The following is an 18,163-nucleotide window of genomic DNA, read 5'->3' as shown; positions in this document are numbered from 1 at the left end:
CTGGTGGCTGGGGCCCTGGTGGCTGGGGCCCTGGTGGTGGCTGGAACCCCACTTTGTGCGACCAGTGGGGCAACTGCGCTGGCGGCTGGTAAGCTTGGTCGTAATTCCCTCTCAACACGAGTTTTTCGCTGTTTTTTACTTGTCAGCCGTATAAACGTCCCAGTTGCTAAGTCGACCATGCATGGTGCAAAGCAAGAGGCGGTCAGCATTGCTACGTCGCGCTCGCTCACTCGCCGGGGTACGAAGACAACGTGTGTACCATTGAGCTACAGGTGTTGATAGAAACGGGTTGTGTGTAGGGTTGTCTCGGATCGTACACAACGCAAGCGCACAAACAAAGGATGGTATATATAAACCATCGTCGGTAAAACTCCTATTCAAACAGGTGGGCTACGCTGTCGGACTGGCGAGCGCAATGACGAGGCGGCGTGCCTTCTTGGAGAAGGTGGGGCGTGTCGTCGCATTGTCGACGGCCCACGGCAGCGCGACTTGCAGGCGGTAGACGCCGGGGACAACAAACTGCAGCGTGTCGCTCGAGACATCCAGCGCCATGTCTCTCACCGATGCAAGAGCCGGCGTGTGGATCGTGAGCGTCATCTTTGCATTGTCCATGGTCGAGATCAGCTCGTACTGTGGCGTGGCTTCCGTCGTCCCACGAGGCATCGGCGTCGTTGTCTCGACCAACCTCTCCATCACCTCCTCAATCGGGGGCACTGGTTCGAGCGTCCCTACTTTGTTCTGGTGCCGTGCCTGGTTCTGATTTGCGTCTGAAGTGGCATCGACAATTCGCTTGTCCGTGTCGTCCTTGTTGACGTCAGCAGCTTCAATTCGGTCCACCGGTGGCGGCTTTTTCTGTTGCAGAAGCTTGCAGCGGGCCGCTTGCTCTTTGGACAAGACCATCCCCCGAAAGTAGTGCCGTCCAACGCGGTCAATGAGGTGGGTATCGCCGGCCTCGGCATTGAGGAGTGCTGAGAGGCGCTTGAAATCGCCAAGGGCGAGCATTTGCTGCCGCGTCCCGTCGCCGCCTTGGATCGCGTATACGAAGCTGTTGGCGCGACTCCACGCCGACTCGCGCTTGCCGTCTTCGTGCAAATGCGACGCCGCCGAGAACGGGTTGTCGCGTGGCAAGTAGGCCATGTTCGAGCCGAGCACGCGCGTGTGCACGGCAAACTCGCCGTTCATATCTATAAGAACGTATTATAGTACTCTTGTGAGGAGCGCCCTGAGATGGGACCTGCATAGTCGTTGGCGCACGCAAAGATAGAGAGGAGGCCGGACGCGACGATCGCGTAGAGGTCGGGAAGCCAGCTCCAGAGCAAATCGTAGCGGCCCGACTCGACAAAGTTGCCAAAGCCCGTGTTGTACCCGATGACGACGGTCGTCGCGACATCGACGTCGTGGCTGGCGAGGAAGCTGCCAGTTGTCCCACGATAGGCATGGGCAGTAACCCGGCTCTTGGCGGTGCCACCATGAACGCTCATCGAGACTTCGGGCCCGATGAACCAGACGTCAAAGGCGCGGTCTATACATGTATGTTCACGCCCTGGCTTTGCTGCCTCCGCCTCTGCGTCTACCTGGGTAGAAGGCCGAAATCTCCGCCCAGTAGTTGGTGCGGTCCCAAATGCGCTGCTCGGCTTTGACGGTCGCGCCAACGACAAGGATGGTGATAGTACGCCCCGGTGGCCATGCTGCCTCGGCGTTGAGGAGCTTGGTCATGTACACCAACGTCATCGGGAACGAGAGCGCATCCAAAAAGGACGGGTCGTTCGTCGCCCAGGGCAGCAAACTGGTCGCATGGCACTGCTCCAAATAGCCTTGCCAGCCGATGGCCAATGGGGCCGTTGGCGCGGCGGCGCCACTGCGCCGTGGCAAGGCTGGGAATTGTTTGTGTTCGGTCCACCGAAACGAACCGCTGTACATCCCTACACAACAGACGTGCATATTTCTGTGCTTCATTCAGGACACGGGTGTCGACTGGCCTTACCGTCGCCGCGCTGATCGAGGGCTAGCTCGGGCTGCATCCTCCTCAAAATGGCTCCGAAGAGGATCGGTGGCACGCGACTCTTCAAGATCGGAACAAGTGCAACTTGGATCTTGGCGTTTCATGGACGCTGGCCTTTCGCAGCCAACGCCATGTCGCGAAGCGGACCCGCAAGGATAATGCCATAGAAGGTGCATCGGCCCATCGCTGTCACCTCCGGCGGCGTGTGTACGTCCGACGTTGGTAACCTCACCTCGCTGCCCAAGGCGTACTTGCTTAAGCCTCTGCCAGTGCCAAAGCAAGTGCGACGACGCCGTCGCTGTTACCGACGCATGTACCGTACCCGTAGCGCCACCGACTTGGTGGCACTATGGCGGTGTCCCTCTCCTAGCATATACACACGCATCGGCCCGCTCGTCCTCGCATGTAATCTCTTTCCCTTGGCTCGTCGACGCGCTCGAAGTTACGGGTGTCTTCGAGTCCACGTGGTTTTTCGCAACACGACGACCGAATATTACTATACCTTTCTTCTTTTCTTGCATACATTTAGCAAGCTCCGCTGCGCGATTTCGAATAAAAAGCCGCGTTTCTACACATGGCTTCGAACTTCGAGCGCCATTCATTTGTACAGTGCGTAACGACTAAGTCTATACAAAGGTCGACTGGAATTAAAATAAATTGTTGTGTGAAACCAGCTGGCAGCATACTGAGGCGAAGAGAAGGGCTCGTGTGTAATCGCAGATTCAGTCGCGGGCTGCAGCAGAGTCACTTCGACTGCTACTCACCGAGCCGCTACGCCCACGCACGCGCTTGGTACTTGCCCGTCATCTTCCCATTGCTGGCACGCATGAATCGAACGCTCAGTCGGTCCAACTCGTCGCCGTCAGTCAACTACCTGCAGCGCAAATCCTCGGTGACGACGACGACGCCGACGGCCAAAGCCAGCAGCGCCGGCCTCGCCAACTTTGCCAAGCTCACGTGCTCGATGAGCTACAAGAACCGAACGTCCATGTTCGTCGAAGGCTCCGCGCGCGACAGCGTGAGCCAAGTCGAGCTGCGCCCAACCGAGGACAAGTACATGCGCATGAGCACGGCGAGCACGTATTGCAGTAGCCGCGACAGCAACGCGAGCAGCCTGAGCACGATGGTGTCGACGCGCATGACGTCCGAGAAGGTTGTCGCGCGCCCTTCGGTGGCGCTGCCCATTACGACGATCGTCGAGAACCCAGACGCGACCGACGCCGAGATTAAAAAGATGCAGACCAAGCGCGCACTCCGACGCATGTGCCTCGAGATGAACCTCACCGAGGCCGACGAAGACTCGGATGCCAAGGTCACGTCCGATGACGACGATGCGGACAGCGACGACGAGCTCGCCAAGAAGCTGCTCCAGCTCCAACGCGTTGACGACAGCGACGACGACGACGACGACATGATGCTGGCGGCGGCAGCGTACAAGAAGACGAAGGACTATCAGCCCAGTGACACGGTCACCATCTCGAAGGCCGAGCTGCGCCAATTCCAGACGCGACTGAAGCAGCTGGAAGAGCTCTGCGCCGACCAAGCCGAGAAGCAGGCCGCGCTCGAGATGAGCATTGAACGGGAAGTGCGCACGCGGACGCGGCACCTCGAGGCGCAGGTGCAGGAGAAGATCGAGGAGCTCACGCTGATGCGCGAGCTGGACATGGACAAGGAGATCGAGCGCCGGTTCACCGACTTCTCGCTCGCGACCGGCCTTTCGAAAGAGTCGGACCGCAAGACTAAGTCCAAGGCGAAGAAGTCGTTCTTTCACCGGCCGTCGACGCTCGCGTCGTCGGGCAACTCGGAGCTCGAGCAGTTCCGCGAGTTCCTCATGAACAACTCCAAGCGCATGAGCGAGCGGCTCCGGGAAACCGCGCAGTTCAACGGCGACCTGCCGCCCGCCCACAACGCAGACGCGTACTACGAGGCATCGCAAAACGAACTCATCGAGATGCTTGAAAAGCTCCGCACGGTCGCGTACGACCAAGACGAACAGCTCGAGCAGGCCAAGTACCTCATTAGCGTCGCGATTGCCAAGATCGAGGCGGCGGACGAAGTCGTCAACGAAGCGTTTGAAGAGCTTGGGAAGATGGACTCGCGCCTCGACCGTGCGAGCCAGGAAGTCCAGGAGCTGCGCCGGTCGACGATGAACCTCTCGATGCTCTCGTCGAGCTCGGCGGGGTCGCGGACGCCGTCGATACATTACCAGCCACCGCCGCAACCGCACTTTGCTATGGCGTCCGGCGCAACCCGGCGATAGGCACACAGACGTGGTATTTCTCTTAACTTATAAAAGCAAGATTGTGAGTGCGCATCGTATCTATGACAATATTGGTAGTACTACTACGGACTCAGTACGCAAATGGGGCACTTGGACTGCGAGAGGAGCCACTGCAGAGCACCATGTCATCGCATACAGACGGAAGGATGTGATAGTACCTGGTCGATGCAGCAGGAATGGAACATGTGCAGGCACGGCAGCGCGCGCACCTCTTGCTCCTCCTGAAAGTCGTGGAGGCAGATCGAGCACTTGGTGTTGCCACTCGGCGCTTTCGGCGTCGAGTACTGGAACGCTGGCATCTCGATGATGGCCGACGGCAGCATGCGCCCCGCCTTGCCGCTCTATGGCGACGTGCGATGAGCACACATGACAATTCGTTGGAGAAGAGACCTCGAGGTACTGCGACTCGAGCCGCCGCACGTTGCGGAGGAGCGAGAGCAGGCGCTACGACAGGAGTGAGGCGCTTGTAAGAAGCAGACCGAGGTGTACCATGTTCTTCTTGTGCAGCGCACCCGTGGTCGGCGACGCGGGCGCCGGCGGAAGTTGCCTGCAACGTCACGCATGAGCAACGGACGCCGTATCGAAGAGGTTACGAAGCCGCCGCCGCGTCAAAGTCGAGAAGCTGCAAGGCCAAGCTCTCCGGCTCGTCCGTGTCACAGGACGCAACAGAGATGAGCCCGGGTGCGAGGCGCGACGCCGCCGGCTGGACGTCCATGGCACTTGCATCCAGCTTCAAGGTTTCGTCCCAGTCGAGCCGGCTGCCAATGGACGACGACGTGTGCCGGCGGCGCGTCATAGCCGCGGCGTCGAGGCGCGGCGCGTACTTCTTGAGAAAGTCGTCTTCCTTGTCGGCTGTACTACTGTCATCAACCACTTCGGGCTCGCACTGGCGCATCTCTTCCTGGAGGATGCGCGCGCTCTCCGTGTCCTCGTTCCAGATCGTGGCCGCGCGTTTGTTCCAGCGCGACTAAGCGACGCGATGAGCTTCGTGCGTCGTGCGTCGTGATGGCAACGACGTACGTGACCATTCTGCCCGTGCATGCACTGATTCAAGTGTTCCGTGAGCCACTTCATAGTACCGCGCGACGGGGATTCGATTCTGCCAAGTGCAAAGTGGTGGTTGGATCGAACGCCGTTCGGTACTCATATAAGGTAATTGCTGGCCATTCACGGCCCTTCGTGTCAATGTGCACGCTGGCTCAAACCAAATGCCTCGTCTACAGCGTGCACGTGTGTTGGCGCTGCCACGAGCGATGACCCGAACGCTCGCCTGAATATGCCTCATACCCTGTTGTGTCGACGAGGCCACCGCAATTCCCCTAAATCGTACGCCCAGCCGAGCTGATGATTCTTCACACTTCGATCGCGCGCTGATTGGGCCAATTCTAAACGCTTGTCGCGGATTGGTAAATCGCAAATCTTTTATCCGGCGCCAAGTCGCCGTCGGGCGGCGTTGGCGCCAACGTGGCCACTTGAGGTATCCACAACATCATGGCACTCGAGTAGTAGCGCGTCAGCGAAAATGCATCCGACGCATGTGGCGCAAGCTACCTCTCGAGCTTCTAGTACCTCGATGACAGTCCCGCTCCCATGGCGATGCCCTGCGGAGCTAGTGGCTGGCCCACAGCCATCGTCGATGCCCGAAGCAAGTCGAATGTCTTGGTTTGCACCGGTACTATAGAGTGTGCGTTTGCGACCAGTGTGGGGCGGAGGCATTGCTGATCGGTCAGCGCTTTTCCCACCAGCCAGGTGCTCACATCTCGTTGCCTGCGGTACAGTGCTGCTCCGATGCTCACAGCTCCAAAAGGAGGCCTGTCGTTAGAGTGGGATGTTGAATCAAGTGGCCTCCCGTATCCGGCAAGATCGCGGCCCGTATCCGGAGAATCACAAACCTCAAGTGGTCCGATGCAAGCGCCGGACGCCACGCGCAAGCCGATGGCCGTGCCCGAGATGAGCCACGAGTACATACCCATCGACGACGGCCGGTCGCCAAGCCTCCACGAGCCAGAGGTCCGCGGCCGCGTCCCGGCCAAGCTCGCCCAAATCGGCGTGCTCACGCTGCTCATGGGCATTGGGCTCTTCTTTGTCGGCGCCATCAACCTGAGCGAGAGCACGCAAGCACCGACAGTAGACACGCCATTACGTCTGGTTGTGGTGACGCCGCCACCGCTGGACGCGATGCTGACCGAGCCCATCTTCCCGTTGGACTCGTCGTTCCACCACTACACGCTCTCGGCCGACGACGAGGGCGACGGGTACGTCTCGGCCGACGGCCGCGCCTTCCGCAGCGACCACACCAACCTCTTTGGGCGCGGCGTCACGGGCAAGATCGTGTCGGTCGACGACAATGCGTTTCTGATCCGCAGCAACGGCGAGTGCTGCCGCTTTATGGACCCTGGCGACGAGATCCTCCTCAAGCCCACGAGCTTTGCCAGCTACCTCTCGGTCGGCGTGGCCGAGTTTGACGCAGGACCCGCGACCCTCTGGTGCGTTCTCTTTGCTGCTTTCGAGTCGAACCTTCCTGCGTGTAGGGCGGACCCGGAAGAGACGAGTTTGTTCTGGGTCGACGTCCATGGCCTGCCGCTGCGCTGGGACTACATTCCCAAGTCCCCCGTCGGGAAGCGCATCTCGGCGGGCAAGATGATCTCGATGGTCTACGCCAACTTTACCACGGGCACGGTCGCCGCGCCGCTCTTTGACGTGCCGGCCAGCTGCACGACTGCCCAGCGCTGCCGATTCGACTAAGAAATGACTAAAATGTCGCATACAATGGCTGACTATGGTAGCATCAACGAGAGCACTTGGCTGTGGAGCTTGAGATTCGCTCCGTGGCGCAGCGGGCCCGCGTCCCCCGCCGTAAACACATACCTACAACCAGTCGAGATGAGACGCACGCGACGCCACGACCATCGTACGGCAGCGTGCAGCACAGCGTCCGGCCACTTGGCAGCGACGCGTACTCAAAGCCAAAGATCACTTGCTCCGTCTCGTCCATCTATCAGTATGTTGAGGTTCGTCTTGCGGGCGACAAGAGCGCATCCTCACCTTGATGGTCAAATGCAAGCTCAGCACGCGTGCGAGGCCGGAGACGACGTACACGCGGCGCAGCTGCGCATGCTCGATTGGCTTGGCACTCCCCAACGCACACTGAAAGCACTGCACGTACACGGCCATGTCGCAGCCGGGCCAAACCTACTTATCTTCTGAAGGGTGTTCGGCCATGTGACCGACGTACCGTGTCGTGGAGCGACGCCGCGGACGTTGTAAAGAAGAAGCGGTGGCCCATCGCGCACTCGTACTCCATGCCAGCATAGGCGACGAGCTGCTCCTCGTTCGTCGCTGGTTTCATCGCCTTTTTCGAGCGGCGCGCCGAGGCTTCTCGGTACCACGGCGAGAGGCAGCTGAACTTTGGCACAAAGCCGTTCATTGTGCCGGCAAACCCTTCGACCGGATCGTACAGATGGCTGTCGCCCATGTCCATCAAACTCGCGCCCTACCACGCGATGCGTTTCCTCTCACTGGAGACACGGCAACGTACCGACGCTGCGTGCAACAGCGTGTGGCGACGGCAACACGGGAGGCGCCAGCGCGGGTCAGCATTGCTCTAACCAGCAGACACACACATCATGCTGCTGCATCGTGCCGGTCGCGCAGTACGCTGGCCGAGAAGGCATCGGGCATCCGGTGCGGCGAGAGACCGCAGTGGCACGCCACCTGCAGGAACATGCCGCTCGTGTGCGCATGGTCGTCGTCCTCGTCGTCGTGGCGCAGTGCGACCGTGCACGGTTGGTTCTATGCACGTCGATCGATGAGGGCTCGTCATGTGCTGCGTTAGCGTACCGCGATGCTTATCGCGTCGCAGAGCCGCCGGCCATTCGAACGCCATAGACCGTCGCACGCGTCTCGGATCTTGTTGGCAAACTCGCTTGCAAATGGGTTGGTGCGACCAACGCAGCGCGTAAAGTCGGCCTGCGTTCTCTCGACGCGGGCGGCATGTACGGTGCTGTTGCATGCGTCGGGACGCTCGGCCATGTAGCGCTTCATCGCGGGCCCATACTCCTACCGAGAAATAATATTGTGCAGCGAGGGAGGGAGCGATATGCTACCCGCGCACACAGGTCGTAGGCAAAGGTTCCCGTGATGTTAAGCGACTCGTAGAGCGACAGCGCCGCCTCCTTGGGTGCGTCGTCGTCGGCGGCAGCATCGACATGCGGCGAGGCAAAGAGCGCGTTCTCGACTACGATCCATTGTAGAAGCAGCTGCACGTGGTGCAGCCACGCGCCGAGGGCCAAGACGCCGTCGTCGTAGCTGTCTACTTGACCGAGAAGACGATGAGGCACTCGTTTGAGAGAGGTAGTACGTACGCTCGTGCACGAAGGTATCGAGGGCCTTGGAAATGTACTGGATCGCGTGCGGCACACCAATCGCATCTTCGTCATCGAGCGGCTGCAAGAGCTGCTTACGCGGAAGGCTTGCATCTTCGGCGAGGTCCAGCACCGCCGCCATGCGGTCGAGCAGGTTGCAGTCGCTGGTCGCAACCTTGCGTGCGACAGCGACGACCGTGTGCGATGGGTCGAGAAGAAAGAGACGCCGCTCCTTCCCGGCAGCTTGCCCCGGCACGTCTTTGAGGCGAACGCTTCCAACCACGTGGTTGCGCAGTGGCTTGATCGTCGCCGTCACGCGGGCCTCCATGGCCTTGCAGAACGTCATCATCGCGGCCCGACCTTTGTTGGAGCGGACAGCTAGCTCGGGCGGCAATGGAAAGACGTACGCAAGGATGGGCACGAGCCGACCGGGCGCATACGCCGACGTCGAGAGCGGAGCATGCGTCGTCTTGTGGGCCTGCTTGGCGTGGGCCCTCAGAAGCTGGAGAAGCTGGTGCTTGGCCTGCGATAGCGTCCGGTACAAGCGCGTCTGGCTCGTGCTCACGCGTGCTTCGTCCTTGACCATGTACAAGACGTGGCAGCTGGTGAAGAAGAGAAGGTGCAGCTTGGCACGATCGACGTCAACGCTGGCCCGCGGCTGGCCATGTGGGTAGTGATACAAGCCGAGCATGACGGCGAGGTGGCGCTCATGGTCATAGTAGAAGCGCACGTCGATGCCATGGGCTTTCGTCGCCTGTGCATCGTAGTCGCTGGTGTCGGTAAAGACGTAGCGACCGAGGAGCCGATTGGCAAAGCGGGCCGTGGCGTCGGGGTCGGCTCCGAGCACGCCGACGACGACCGCCGGTCGACCTTCCTGCTGCAGCGCCGTGAGCAGGCTGGATGGCGGCAAGGACGGCGCTGGGTAGAGCACGACCTCAGCGTTGCGCAGCATCTCGACCGGCCGCGGTGGCAGCGGCGGCGCCATGTTCGGATACGAATCCATCTTGTATCCGGACAGGATTTCGCCAAAGATTTGAAAATAAAATGTGTGGCCCGCAAATTGGGCATAATACAATGACGTATTCGGCGTATTTATTTGGGTCGTGCCGTGCTTTTATGCTCATTCTACATAGGGTTGTAAGGCATTGGGGAATAAAAAGTGCGCGGGTTTTGACATATTATTATTCGAGTGGCGCGTGAAACTCCTCGGTGCTTGGTTTGGAGAAAGCTTTTTTTTGGCGAAATTTGCGGCAGGTCCGAGATGGGGGACACGAGCCGAGGTCGACGCGCCCCGAACGCGCGGCCCGCCCGCGGCAACGGCTATGGCAACCAGTCAGCCATCGCCGGCACGGGCATCAAGAGCGGCATGACCGTCGAGGTACGCGGCGAACAACGGCGACCGCTCATACGTTGGCCTAGGACCTCAAGCGGCTGACGCAAAAGCGCATGCAAGAAGCCACAGTGGGCATCGCGCCAGTGATTCCCGCCGAGGTTATAACGCCCAAGGCCAAGCCTACGATCGCCGTGCCGGTCGTGCCGCCACCATTTGTGCCGAAAACCGGGATGACCGTCCAGGTACTACGCCACGACGTGCTCCCAGAATGGCCCTCATTCGACGACCGTAGGAGCTCAAGCAACTGACGACGCTGCGCCTCGCGCAGCAAAGCGTGGGCACGCCAACGCACCAAGCGCAGGCGGCTGCCAACGAATACAAACCGCCCATGAACCAATATTACGCGCGCAACGTGACGGCGGGCAGTACACCGACCTCGTCGCCGGGCGGGACGCCGAAACGGCAAACGAATCGCTCGTCGTTCACGTCCGACATTCCTACGCCCAAGCAAGTTAACAACAGGGCGCCGCCGGTGGCTGCTCCGCGCAATGGCCAGGCCAAGCGCATGCCGGACTCCATGATGTATGTCAATGGCGGCGGTAGTCCCAACCAGCAGCACCACCACCACCAAGCAGCCTATGCATCGGCGCCGGCGCCGCAATACGAAAAGGTACAGTAAATGTCGCCGAATCGACAAGTGGCTCATCTTGCCGTAGCCGTATCCATCCGCAAATACAATGGCGCACGACTACGCGGTACGCTTCCTCTTTAGCTGACGCATCTCATACGATTGATACAACAGTCGGTCATGCGGCAGCACATGCAGTTCGAGAACGACTCGTTCCCGCCGCCGCCGCCCATTGATGACTCGGGCTCGTTTCTCTCTTCGTCGGCGATGCCGTCGTGGTCGCCGCCCCCGGCACGGGTCAAGACCATGGAGCCTGGTCGCCCCGTACGTCCTCCGCTCTCCCGTACGCTTGACGCACGATCGTACGATTAGGTGTCGCTCTATGGTCAGTCGACGTTTTATGTGCAGCCCATGACAACGTCGTCGGACGATGAGACGCCGACGTTCCTGGCGCCGCCGCCGGGCCTCACCCGGCGTCCGTCGATGACAGTGCCGTGGCAAGTCGCCGAGTCAGTGCTCCACACGCCGCAGCAGCCGTCGACACGCAAGCAAATGGTGGTCGATGGCAATAAGGTCAAGGAGACCAACTTGAGCCAGTTCTCGGCGCAAAAGCCGATGCAGAGCCCGCCGCGCATGCCGTTGCACCGGTCGACGTCGTCGGCGGCCGCGGCGGCCGCAGCAGAGCTCAACATGACGGGGCTCGTGCGCCAGAAGAGCAACGACGGCCCGCCGTCGCTCGGCCGCCGCGGCTCGTTTGGGAACGCGGCGCAGCTCTTCAAGTTTCGCCGACGCAGCAAGAGCCGGCTCGACGTGGCCCGGGACATTGCGCTCATGGAGCAAAACGAACACGAGCGCATGCTCTCGATCGAGGAAAACAAGATCCGGTCCAACTCGGATGACCTCGGGTCCCTCGACGACGTCCAGCCATACACGCCCGAGATGGGTACGTTGAAACCTGTCCTTATTATTGTGGACAAGTTGTCATTCGTTCGTGTAGCCGACAATGATTTCTGCCCATGTACAACCAGCGCTCGGTGCCGCGCCTCAACATCCCGCCGCCGCCGCCGCCCATGGACGACAGCAGCAGCGACGACGACGAGGCGTACCCGACGTCGCCGAGCGGGCTGCCGATGATGAGTCCCAACGGCGCCAAGCTGCGCAAGGTCGCGCAGCTCGCGCGCAGCGGGACGTTGAGCAACGAAGACAAGACGCGCGCCAAGGACGAAATCATCCAAAACTCGCTCGTACGCACCATTTCTAATCACCGTAGGGACTCATGCCGGATTCTTAGGGCCTCGGGGCGCTAAGCATGCTCGATGACGAGTCGACGTCACGTGGCATTGCGCGCGCCAAAGTAAGTCTCGAGGAGCGGCTCGCGCAGGCGGCGCAGCGCGTGGCCGACTGCGTCGCGCGTGGCGACATGGTCGAGTTCAACAAGGCAATGACGGAGCTCGACAAGCTGCGCCACGAAGCGAGTCAGTTGATGCAGCAATGAGACGAGCATCTGTGTATGGAGTCCAGAGACGTAGTGGTATGATGCGATAAAAGAAGAGAGTTCTTTGGAAAAAACGCTACGTCGCGAGGTACGTCGCAAGCCGCGCGAGCGTCGCCACATCAGCCTCGTACTGCTCGAAATCGTCGCCGTCCCACTTGATGAGCGTCAAGACGTCGTCGACGACGTCGCCGCGGAGCGCCGGGTGCCGCATTTGCGCGCACGCTGCGTCGCTGTGCCGGACGGCGCGAGGCCCAAAGCACCGCACGCGCGACGTCGGGTGGGCGCAAAAGACAGCGATGCGGAGGCAGAGTTCGCAGCCGCAGTTGACGTCCGCGTCATCGATGGACCAGTCGAGCTGCGGCAGCACACCTTTGGCGACCACGATGGCCTGGAGCGGCGGCCATGCGACGGCGGCGACCGCCTTGAGGGCCGCTCGCTCGCCCGGGTACACGCGCGTCAGCATATCAAAGAGCGGCGCGATGACGCGCCGAACATACTCAAGGTTGTTGCGGTGGTACAATTGGGCCCACTCGAGCAGGCTGAGGGCGTGGTGCAACGGAGCGCCGAGGCGAAAGAGCAGGTGAAAAATATCTTGGATTGTCGTGCAGTGGCCGTGCAGCGGCAAGGCGCCGTGCAGCTCCAGTGCTTGGTTCCATAAGCGAACGTCAAGCAAAAGGGCGGGCACCGCATGTCGTGGCCACGTCACGTTGGGATGCACGAGCAGCTGCGCGGCCACGTGCAGAGCACCGCGCCGCTGCTCGGGCGTCGATGGCTCGCGCATGGACGACAGTCGCGGCACAAGGATCGCAGCGACGGCCCGCGCGTCCAGCGCCAGGAGCGCATGGACCGTCTCCGCGTCAAAGGCCGAGAGCGGCGCGTGCTGGACCGAGCGGAGGACATGTGCTGTGTACGCGGACGCGATGGGGTGCGGCAGCATCGCCGCGGCGACGACGGCGACGGCGCCAAGAGGCGCAAAGCTCGCGCGCTGGCGTCGAACGACGCGGTAGGTGTTTTGGTACAGAAACGAGTCGATCGTCTCGTGGACCGCGGCCGGCAAGCGGTCGCCAAACCACACGTCGCCGGTGGCCATGGCGTCGTGCACGAAGGCGTCGAGGCGCAGGAGCAGCGTCAAGAGGCGCTTGGCGCTCGATCGCTCGAGAGGCACGTCGTCGAGGCACACGATAGTGCGCACAAGCTCGTCGCTGCAGCGCTTCGCGAGCTCGGCCACGCGCGGCTGCCGCAAGTCGACGATCGCGCCGATCTCGACAAGCCGAGCGATCACGTCGGGCCACGTCTTGGCGCCACTGCAGCGCTTGAGCAGCGCGTGCGCCAGGATCTCCCAGCCGTACTTTGCCGCCACTTGCCGCAGCCACGCGCTTGCGGGGCCGTGTGCATACGCCTGGATGAACGCGAGCACAACGTATTTCAAGTCCCGCGCGAGAATGTAGCGGCCAAAGGCGCTAATGGCGTCGCGTGTGAGAAGGCTGTCGTGGATCGGCATCGCGAGCGAGTCGACGAGGGCCATCGCGAGCGCGGTGGCCGAGCGGTACCCGAGCCACGACCCATCGTAGAGGCTGCGGAAGGCCGCGCGAAAGCCTGCGATCCGCGCGCGGTGGGCCTTGGGCCAAAAGACGAGGAGCGTTTGCGCCTGTGTCGTGAACGCAGCGAGGATCGCATGGATCGAGGTCGTGGCCAAGCCTGCGAGGACGGGTCCTGGGACGTGGCAAGCTTCGTGGCCGATCGCGTCCAAAATATCGAAGGCCGTTTCCGCTTCATTCCGCGGCGCCGCGCGGACGAGCGCAACGTCCATCGTGGCCACGAGCGCGCGCACGATGGCATCCTCCGTCGCCAGGAGACTCGCTGAGCTAAACGCGCCGGCCCACGGTAGCGCGTAGACGTCTTCCTCTTGGCGGGGCAAGACCGCTTGGACGCGAAGAAGGTCCAGTGGATCGGGCAAGCGACGTCCAAAGACAGCGTACACAAACACGACGAGGTACCCGCCGGTCAATGGCTCGAGCACGATCGTGTCGGCGACGTCGAGCTGGACCAGAGTCCTCGGGCCAGCGTTGGTCCACGTCGCTGGCGTCGTCTGGCGCGCAGCTCGCGACGGCGCTTCAATGGCGACGTAGGCAATGACACCGTCGGCGGTCGCCGTCGGAAGCCACCGCGTGTAGTCGCCACCGACAGCATCGACGACGACATGCGACAGAACAAAGTCGCATGCTGCGTCCAAGCCGAGCTGCGCGGTGGCCCCGCGCTTGGCGGCGAGCCACGCAAGCGTCCCGAGCCCATTGCGCTCGACGCGAACGTACGACGCATCAATGTGGCACAGCGCGACGTCGCCTGCCCCGTACGCGTCCATGAGCTTGCCCGCGAAGCTTCGAGCAAGCGGGCACGGGACAGGGCGGTCCCAGTCGGCGACGACAAGGCTGACCGTGAAGACGTCGCTGTACGCACCTAGAACCACTGGCACCGATCGCGCGCGGAGGAGCGCGAGTGCTTGCAGGAGAAGCCGGTGGTCGCTCATGACGTCGGTGGTAGAAGGCAAATCGATTTTTGACGTGCAAAGGCTGTGCTGGGAAAAGCTCATGCTATCGAGCGAGGCGCTTTTCAAAATGGCTTTCCATTGCCACCGCTCAAGGTCCCAGCGCCCCTTTCTTCACCGGCATGCACAGTTGAACGTTTGGAGAGGTCCTGTAAAAGTACGAGACTACACGACCGGCGCGTCGACGTGGCCGTGACGCCAATGCGTCACGAGGCGACTGAAGAGGCTGGATGGCGTCGCGAGCAGATTGGCGGGCGTGTCCAACTCGGCGACGCGTCCGTTGTCAAGGACGAGGATCCGGTCGGCGTCGAGGATCGTGTTGATGCGGTGGGCGATCGTGATGCACGTGCAGTGGTGGAACGCGGCGCGGAGCGTCTCTTGCAGCGCCGCGTCCGTGGCCGCATCGATGGACGCGGTGGCTTCGTCCATGAGCAACACGGTGGCTTTCTGGAGCAGCGCGCGCGCAATGCACAGCAGTTGGCGTTCGCCGACGCTAAAGTTGACGCCGCGCTCGTCGACGATCGCGTCGAGACTCGTCACCTACAACGTCGAGTCATCACATGCGAGCGGTTGCGAGACTACCTTGGTGTCGAGGTGCGCGCGCTTGAGCGACGTCCAGAGCGCGTCGTCGTCGAACCGGTCGAACGGGTCCAAGTTGGAGCGCACCTAGGGTACTCTTGTCGTAAATCAACGTCACGATTTGGTCCAATTACGGTGCCAGAGAAGAGGATCGGGTCTTGCGGAATGATCGCGATGCGGTTGCGGACGTCGTGGAGTCCGAGCGTGCGCAGGTCGACACCGTCGATGGCGATGTGACCGCCTTCGACTTCGACGAGCCGGAGCAGCGCGACGACGAGGCTCGACTTGCCGGCGCCCGTGCGTCCGACGACGCCGACCTTTTCCCGCGCCCGAATTGAAAACGAGACCCCGTTTAGCACGCGTGGGAGGCCCGGACGGTAGCGCAGTTGCACCTACATCGCAACAACCAGTGTCACCTCTGTGCAAGAGACACAGATAGGGAGGCGTACGTTGGTAAAGGTGACGGCGCCAGCGTGCGGCCACGACTCGGGAAGGGCGGCATTGGACGCCAAGGCGGCTTCGGGCGGCAGCTGCGCGTACGCGACGAGGCGCTCGATCGAGACCATGTCCGTCTCGAGCTCGCTCACGGTGGTCACCGAGAGGTTGAGGTTGCGCGTGATCTGGAACGCGTACGAGAGCGAGACGCCGACGAGCGCCGCAAACTCGGTCGAGGCCGACGGCTTGGCAACGACCGCGCTCACGGCTGCGAACGTCGCGACGAGTGTGCCCACGAGCTCGAGTCGCAGCCCGAGCCAGCACGCGACTGCAAAGTTGAGCAGCGCCGCGCGCTGGTTCGTGTCCAGCGCGGTATGCAGCCGGCGTGTGAACGCGCCTTGGACGCTCGAGGCCGTGATCGTCGAGAGACCGTCGAGGGTCTCTGTGAGGAGCGCGAGGATCGGCGACCGCGACGTCGCCTCGAGGCGCTGGAGCTCCCGGGACGTGGCAATGTAGTATTGCTGCGCGCGGTAGTAGAGCAAGCCGATCGGCACCACGCACAGGCCAAAGAGCGGCGTGACGTACGCGATGGTCGCGATGGTCGAGAGCACCGCGAGCGACGTGGCGAGGAGGCTGCCCATCGCCGCGGGCAGGTCGTCGTCGGCCGTGTCGACGTCTTTCGAGAGCCGATTCACAATGCGGCCGAGCGGCGTCGTCTCAAAGAAAGAGAGCGGCGCCCGCAAGAGCGCCTGCAGGAGCTGCGCAAAGAGGCGGCGCGACCCGCGGAGACCGACGAGCGAGATCGCGAGCGACCGGCAGAAGAGAGAGCCCACGAACGCGACGTTGAGAGCGACAAAGACGCCGAGGTAGACGCCGCCGTCCTCGTCGTCACCGGCGGCAATGTGCTCGGACCAGACCGCGAGCCAGAGCGTCGATGCGAGCGTCAACGCTTGGGCGAGGACAAAGAGGCCAACGACGAGCGCGCCGAGCCCGACGCCGCCGCACGCGCGCAGCCAGACACGGTACATGTCGCGGTGCACGTGGCCCACGGCGCGGTCTTCGGTCGTGATGAGCGACGACGTTGTTGTTGTTGTACGTGGTGTTGGCGGAAGCATGTCAGCCTCTAGCGACGTCGATGCGTCGGGACGGCTACTGTCGTCGTCGTCGTCGTCGTTGTCGGTCGAGGCTGGCGTGTCCACAGTGCCAGCGCCCAGCTGGAACGTAGCGACCATGGACGCGAGGCGGCCATCCGATTGCAGGGCGAGGTCTGGGAACGACCCGGCTTCCACGACCGCGCCCGACTCGAGCACGAGCACGTGGTCGCAGTGCGCGAGGACGCTGAGCTGGTTGGTCACGAGCACGACGATCTTGGTCGCGAGGCGGTCGCGCACGCAGCGCTGGAAAATGTCGGCGCCCACGTGGCTGTCGACGGCCGCGAGAATGTCGTCGAGCAAATAGATGTCGGCGTCACTGTACATGGCCCGCGCCAGCGCCACGCGCGTGCGCTGGCCGCCGCTGAGCGTGATGCCCTTCTCGCCAATCTCCGTGCTGTCGCCGTGCGGCAAGACGCGCAAGTCGGGCTCCAAGCAGCTCACGCGCACCGCGTCCGCGTACTTCGCAGCCTCGAACGGCAGACCAAAGGTAATGTTGGCGCGGACGCTGGCGTTCTGGATGAACGGCTGCTGGCTCACGTACGCAACCGAGCCAAACCGGTGCACGTGGCCATGCGTGCAGTCGACGTCGCCCAAGAGACCGTGCAGCAGCGTCGATTTGCCGCTGCCCACGGGTCCGATCACCGCAATCAGCGACGGCGAGCTCACGTGCAGGGACACGCCACGCAGGCGGTCTTCCAAGTTGGCTTCGTGCATGTCGACGCCAGGCGACGTCAAGGTGCCGGGACCCACCGGCGTTCGCTCGTGCGATGCTAAGAACGCCTCGAGCCGCGTCGCACTGGTGTACGCTTCGACGACGGCGTGGAGTACCTGGGGGAGCTTGAAGAGCGGGAACCGGAGCACGTTGAAGAGCGCGACAGACGTCAGCGCCGTGCTCACGTCCAGCTCGTTGCCCAAGAGCACGTACGCGCCCAGCGACGCGGCCGCGACCAGCGACGGCACGCCCGTGTAGAGCGACGTCGCGGCCGCTTGGATCGAAGAGTAGATACGCAGGATGCCGAGCTCGGCGTCGCGGTACGAGAGGATGCGGTCCGCAAAGCTGAGCTCCCACGCCTGGAGCTTGAGCACCTTGATGCCGGCGAGCACTTCGTAGCAGAGCTTGCCGCGCGTGTCTTTGACGGAAAGCAGCGACGACTGGAGGCGCCGCATGATCTTGGAGAGGAGCGTCGTGATCGGAATGACGAGGAGGATGACACCAAGACCCGCCAGGAACGCGACGCCGAGCTCGTTGTAGAGAAGGGTACAGGCAACGACGAGGAGGTATGGGACGACCCAGATCGTGTGGAGGTCCAGCGTCAGTCGTTGGAGCCGAGCGGCGTCGATCGACAT

At 62.2% G+C, this 18,163-nt stretch overlaps 9 protein-coding genes across 9 annotated transcripts; 4 read left to right on the top strand and 5 right to left on the bottom strand.

Annotated features, from left to right (window-relative positions):
* Positions 1–390: 390 nt before the first annotated feature.
* On the bottom strand, positions 391–2,067 carry SPRG_14814 (hypothetical protein; the record flags this gene model as incomplete). Its single annotated transcript, XM_012354935.1, has 4 exons — positions 1,985–2,067; positions 1,575–1,922; positions 1,235–1,522; positions 391–1,184 (listed from the first exon to the last, which is right to left on the bottom strand). Exons 1-4 carry the CDS (start codon positions 2,019–2,021, stop codon positions 391–393), a joined length of 1,467 nt encoding a protein of 488 aa, XP_012210325.1. The 5' UTR covers positions 2,022–2,067.
* Positions 2,068–2,679: 612 nt separating this feature from the next.
* On the top strand, positions 2,680–4,326 carry SPRG_14813 (hypothetical protein). Its single transcript, XM_012354934.1, has one exon. It carries the CDS (start codon positions 2,829–2,831, stop codon positions 4,260–4,262), a length of 1,434 nt encoding a protein of 477 aa, XP_012210324.1. The 5' UTR covers positions 2,680–2,828; the 3' UTR covers positions 4,263–4,326.
* On the bottom strand, positions 4,262–5,379 carry SPRG_14812 (hypothetical protein). Its single transcript, XM_012354933.1, has 6 exons — positions 5,304–5,379; positions 4,877–5,250; positions 4,773–4,830; positions 4,674–4,727; positions 4,442–4,624; positions 4,262–4,393 (listed from the first exon to the last, which is right to left on the bottom strand). Exons 1-6 carry the CDS (start codon positions 5,355–5,357, stop codon positions 4,346–4,348), a joined length of 771 nt encoding a protein of 256 aa, XP_012210323.1. The 5' UTR covers positions 5,358–5,379; the 3' UTR covers positions 4,262–4,345.
* A 795-nt stretch (positions 5,380–6,174) lies between these two features.
* On the top strand, positions 6,175–7,039 carry SPRG_14811 (hypothetical protein). Its single transcript, XM_012354932.1, has 2 exons — positions 6,175–6,769; positions 6,815–7,039. The coding sequence occupies exons 1-2, from the start codon at positions 6,189–6,191 to the stop codon at positions 7,026–7,028; spliced, it is 795 nt and encodes a 264-aa protein (XP_012210322.1). The 5' UTR covers positions 6,175–6,188; the 3' UTR covers positions 7,029–7,039.
* SPRG_14810 (hypothetical protein) lies at positions 7,020–9,665 on the bottom strand. Its single transcript, XM_012354931.1, has 9 exons — positions 8,648–9,665; positions 8,390–8,598; positions 8,124–8,342; positions 7,941–8,075; positions 7,822–7,887; positions 7,519–7,776; positions 7,329–7,475; positions 7,199–7,278; positions 7,020–7,151 (listed from the first exon to the last, which is right to left on the bottom strand). Exons 1-9 carry the CDS (start codon positions 9,648–9,650, stop codon positions 7,061–7,063), a joined length of 2,208 nt encoding a protein of 735 aa, XP_012210321.1. The 5' UTR covers positions 9,651–9,665; the 3' UTR covers positions 7,020–7,060.
* A 243-nt stretch (positions 9,666–9,908) lies between these two features.
* Positions 9,909–10,659, top strand: SPRG_14809 (hypothetical protein; the record flags this gene model as incomplete). The annotated part of the gene is made up of 3 exons (XM_012354930.1): positions 9,909–10,025; positions 10,067–10,222; positions 10,273–10,659. The coding sequence occupies 3 exons, from the start codon at positions 9,909–9,911 to the stop codon at positions 10,657–10,659; spliced, it is 660 nt and encodes a 219-aa protein (XP_012210320.1).
* Positions 10,660–10,707: 48 nt separating this feature from the next.
* SPRG_14808 (hypothetical protein) lies at positions 10,708–12,170 on the top strand. The gene is made up of 5 exons (XM_012354929.1): positions 10,708–10,735; positions 10,783–10,932; positions 10,981–11,551; positions 11,606–11,852; positions 11,900–12,170. Exons 1-4 carry the CDS (start codon positions 10,718–10,720, stop codon positions 11,740–11,742), a joined length of 876 nt encoding a protein of 291 aa, XP_012210319.1. The 5' UTR covers positions 10,708–10,717; the 3' UTR covers positions 11,743–11,852; positions 11,900–12,170.
* A 9-nt stretch (positions 12,171–12,179) lies between these two features.
* SPRG_14807 (hypothetical protein) lies at positions 12,180–14,630 on the bottom strand (the record flags this gene model as incomplete). The annotated part of the gene is made up of 1 exon (XM_012354928.1): positions 12,180–14,630. The coding sequence occupies one exon, from the start codon at positions 14,628–14,630 to the stop codon at positions 12,180–12,182; it is 2,451 nt and encodes an 816-aa protein (XP_012210318.1).
* A 183-nt stretch (positions 14,631–14,813) lies between these two features.
* SPRG_14806 (hypothetical protein) lies at positions 14,814–18,163 on the bottom strand (the record flags this gene model as incomplete). The annotated part of the gene is made up of 4 exons (XM_012354927.1): positions 14,814–15,188; positions 15,231–15,314; positions 15,362–15,619; positions 15,677–18,163. The coding sequence occupies 4 exons, from the start codon at positions 18,161–18,163 to the stop codon at positions 14,814–14,816; spliced, it is 3,204 nt and encodes a 1,067-aa protein (XP_012210317.1).

Source organism: Saprolegnia parasitica (assembly GCF_000151545.1).
Source record: "Saprolegnia parasitica CBS 223.65 unplaced genomic scaffold supercont2.192, whole genome shotgun sequence".
Classification (NCBI taxonomy): Eukaryota; Oomycota; class Saprolegniomycetes; order Saprolegniales; family Saprolegniaceae; genus Saprolegnia; species Saprolegnia parasitica.
Note: the sequence above shows the minus strand (reverse complement) of the source record. Positions and strands in the feature narration are given on the sequence as shown.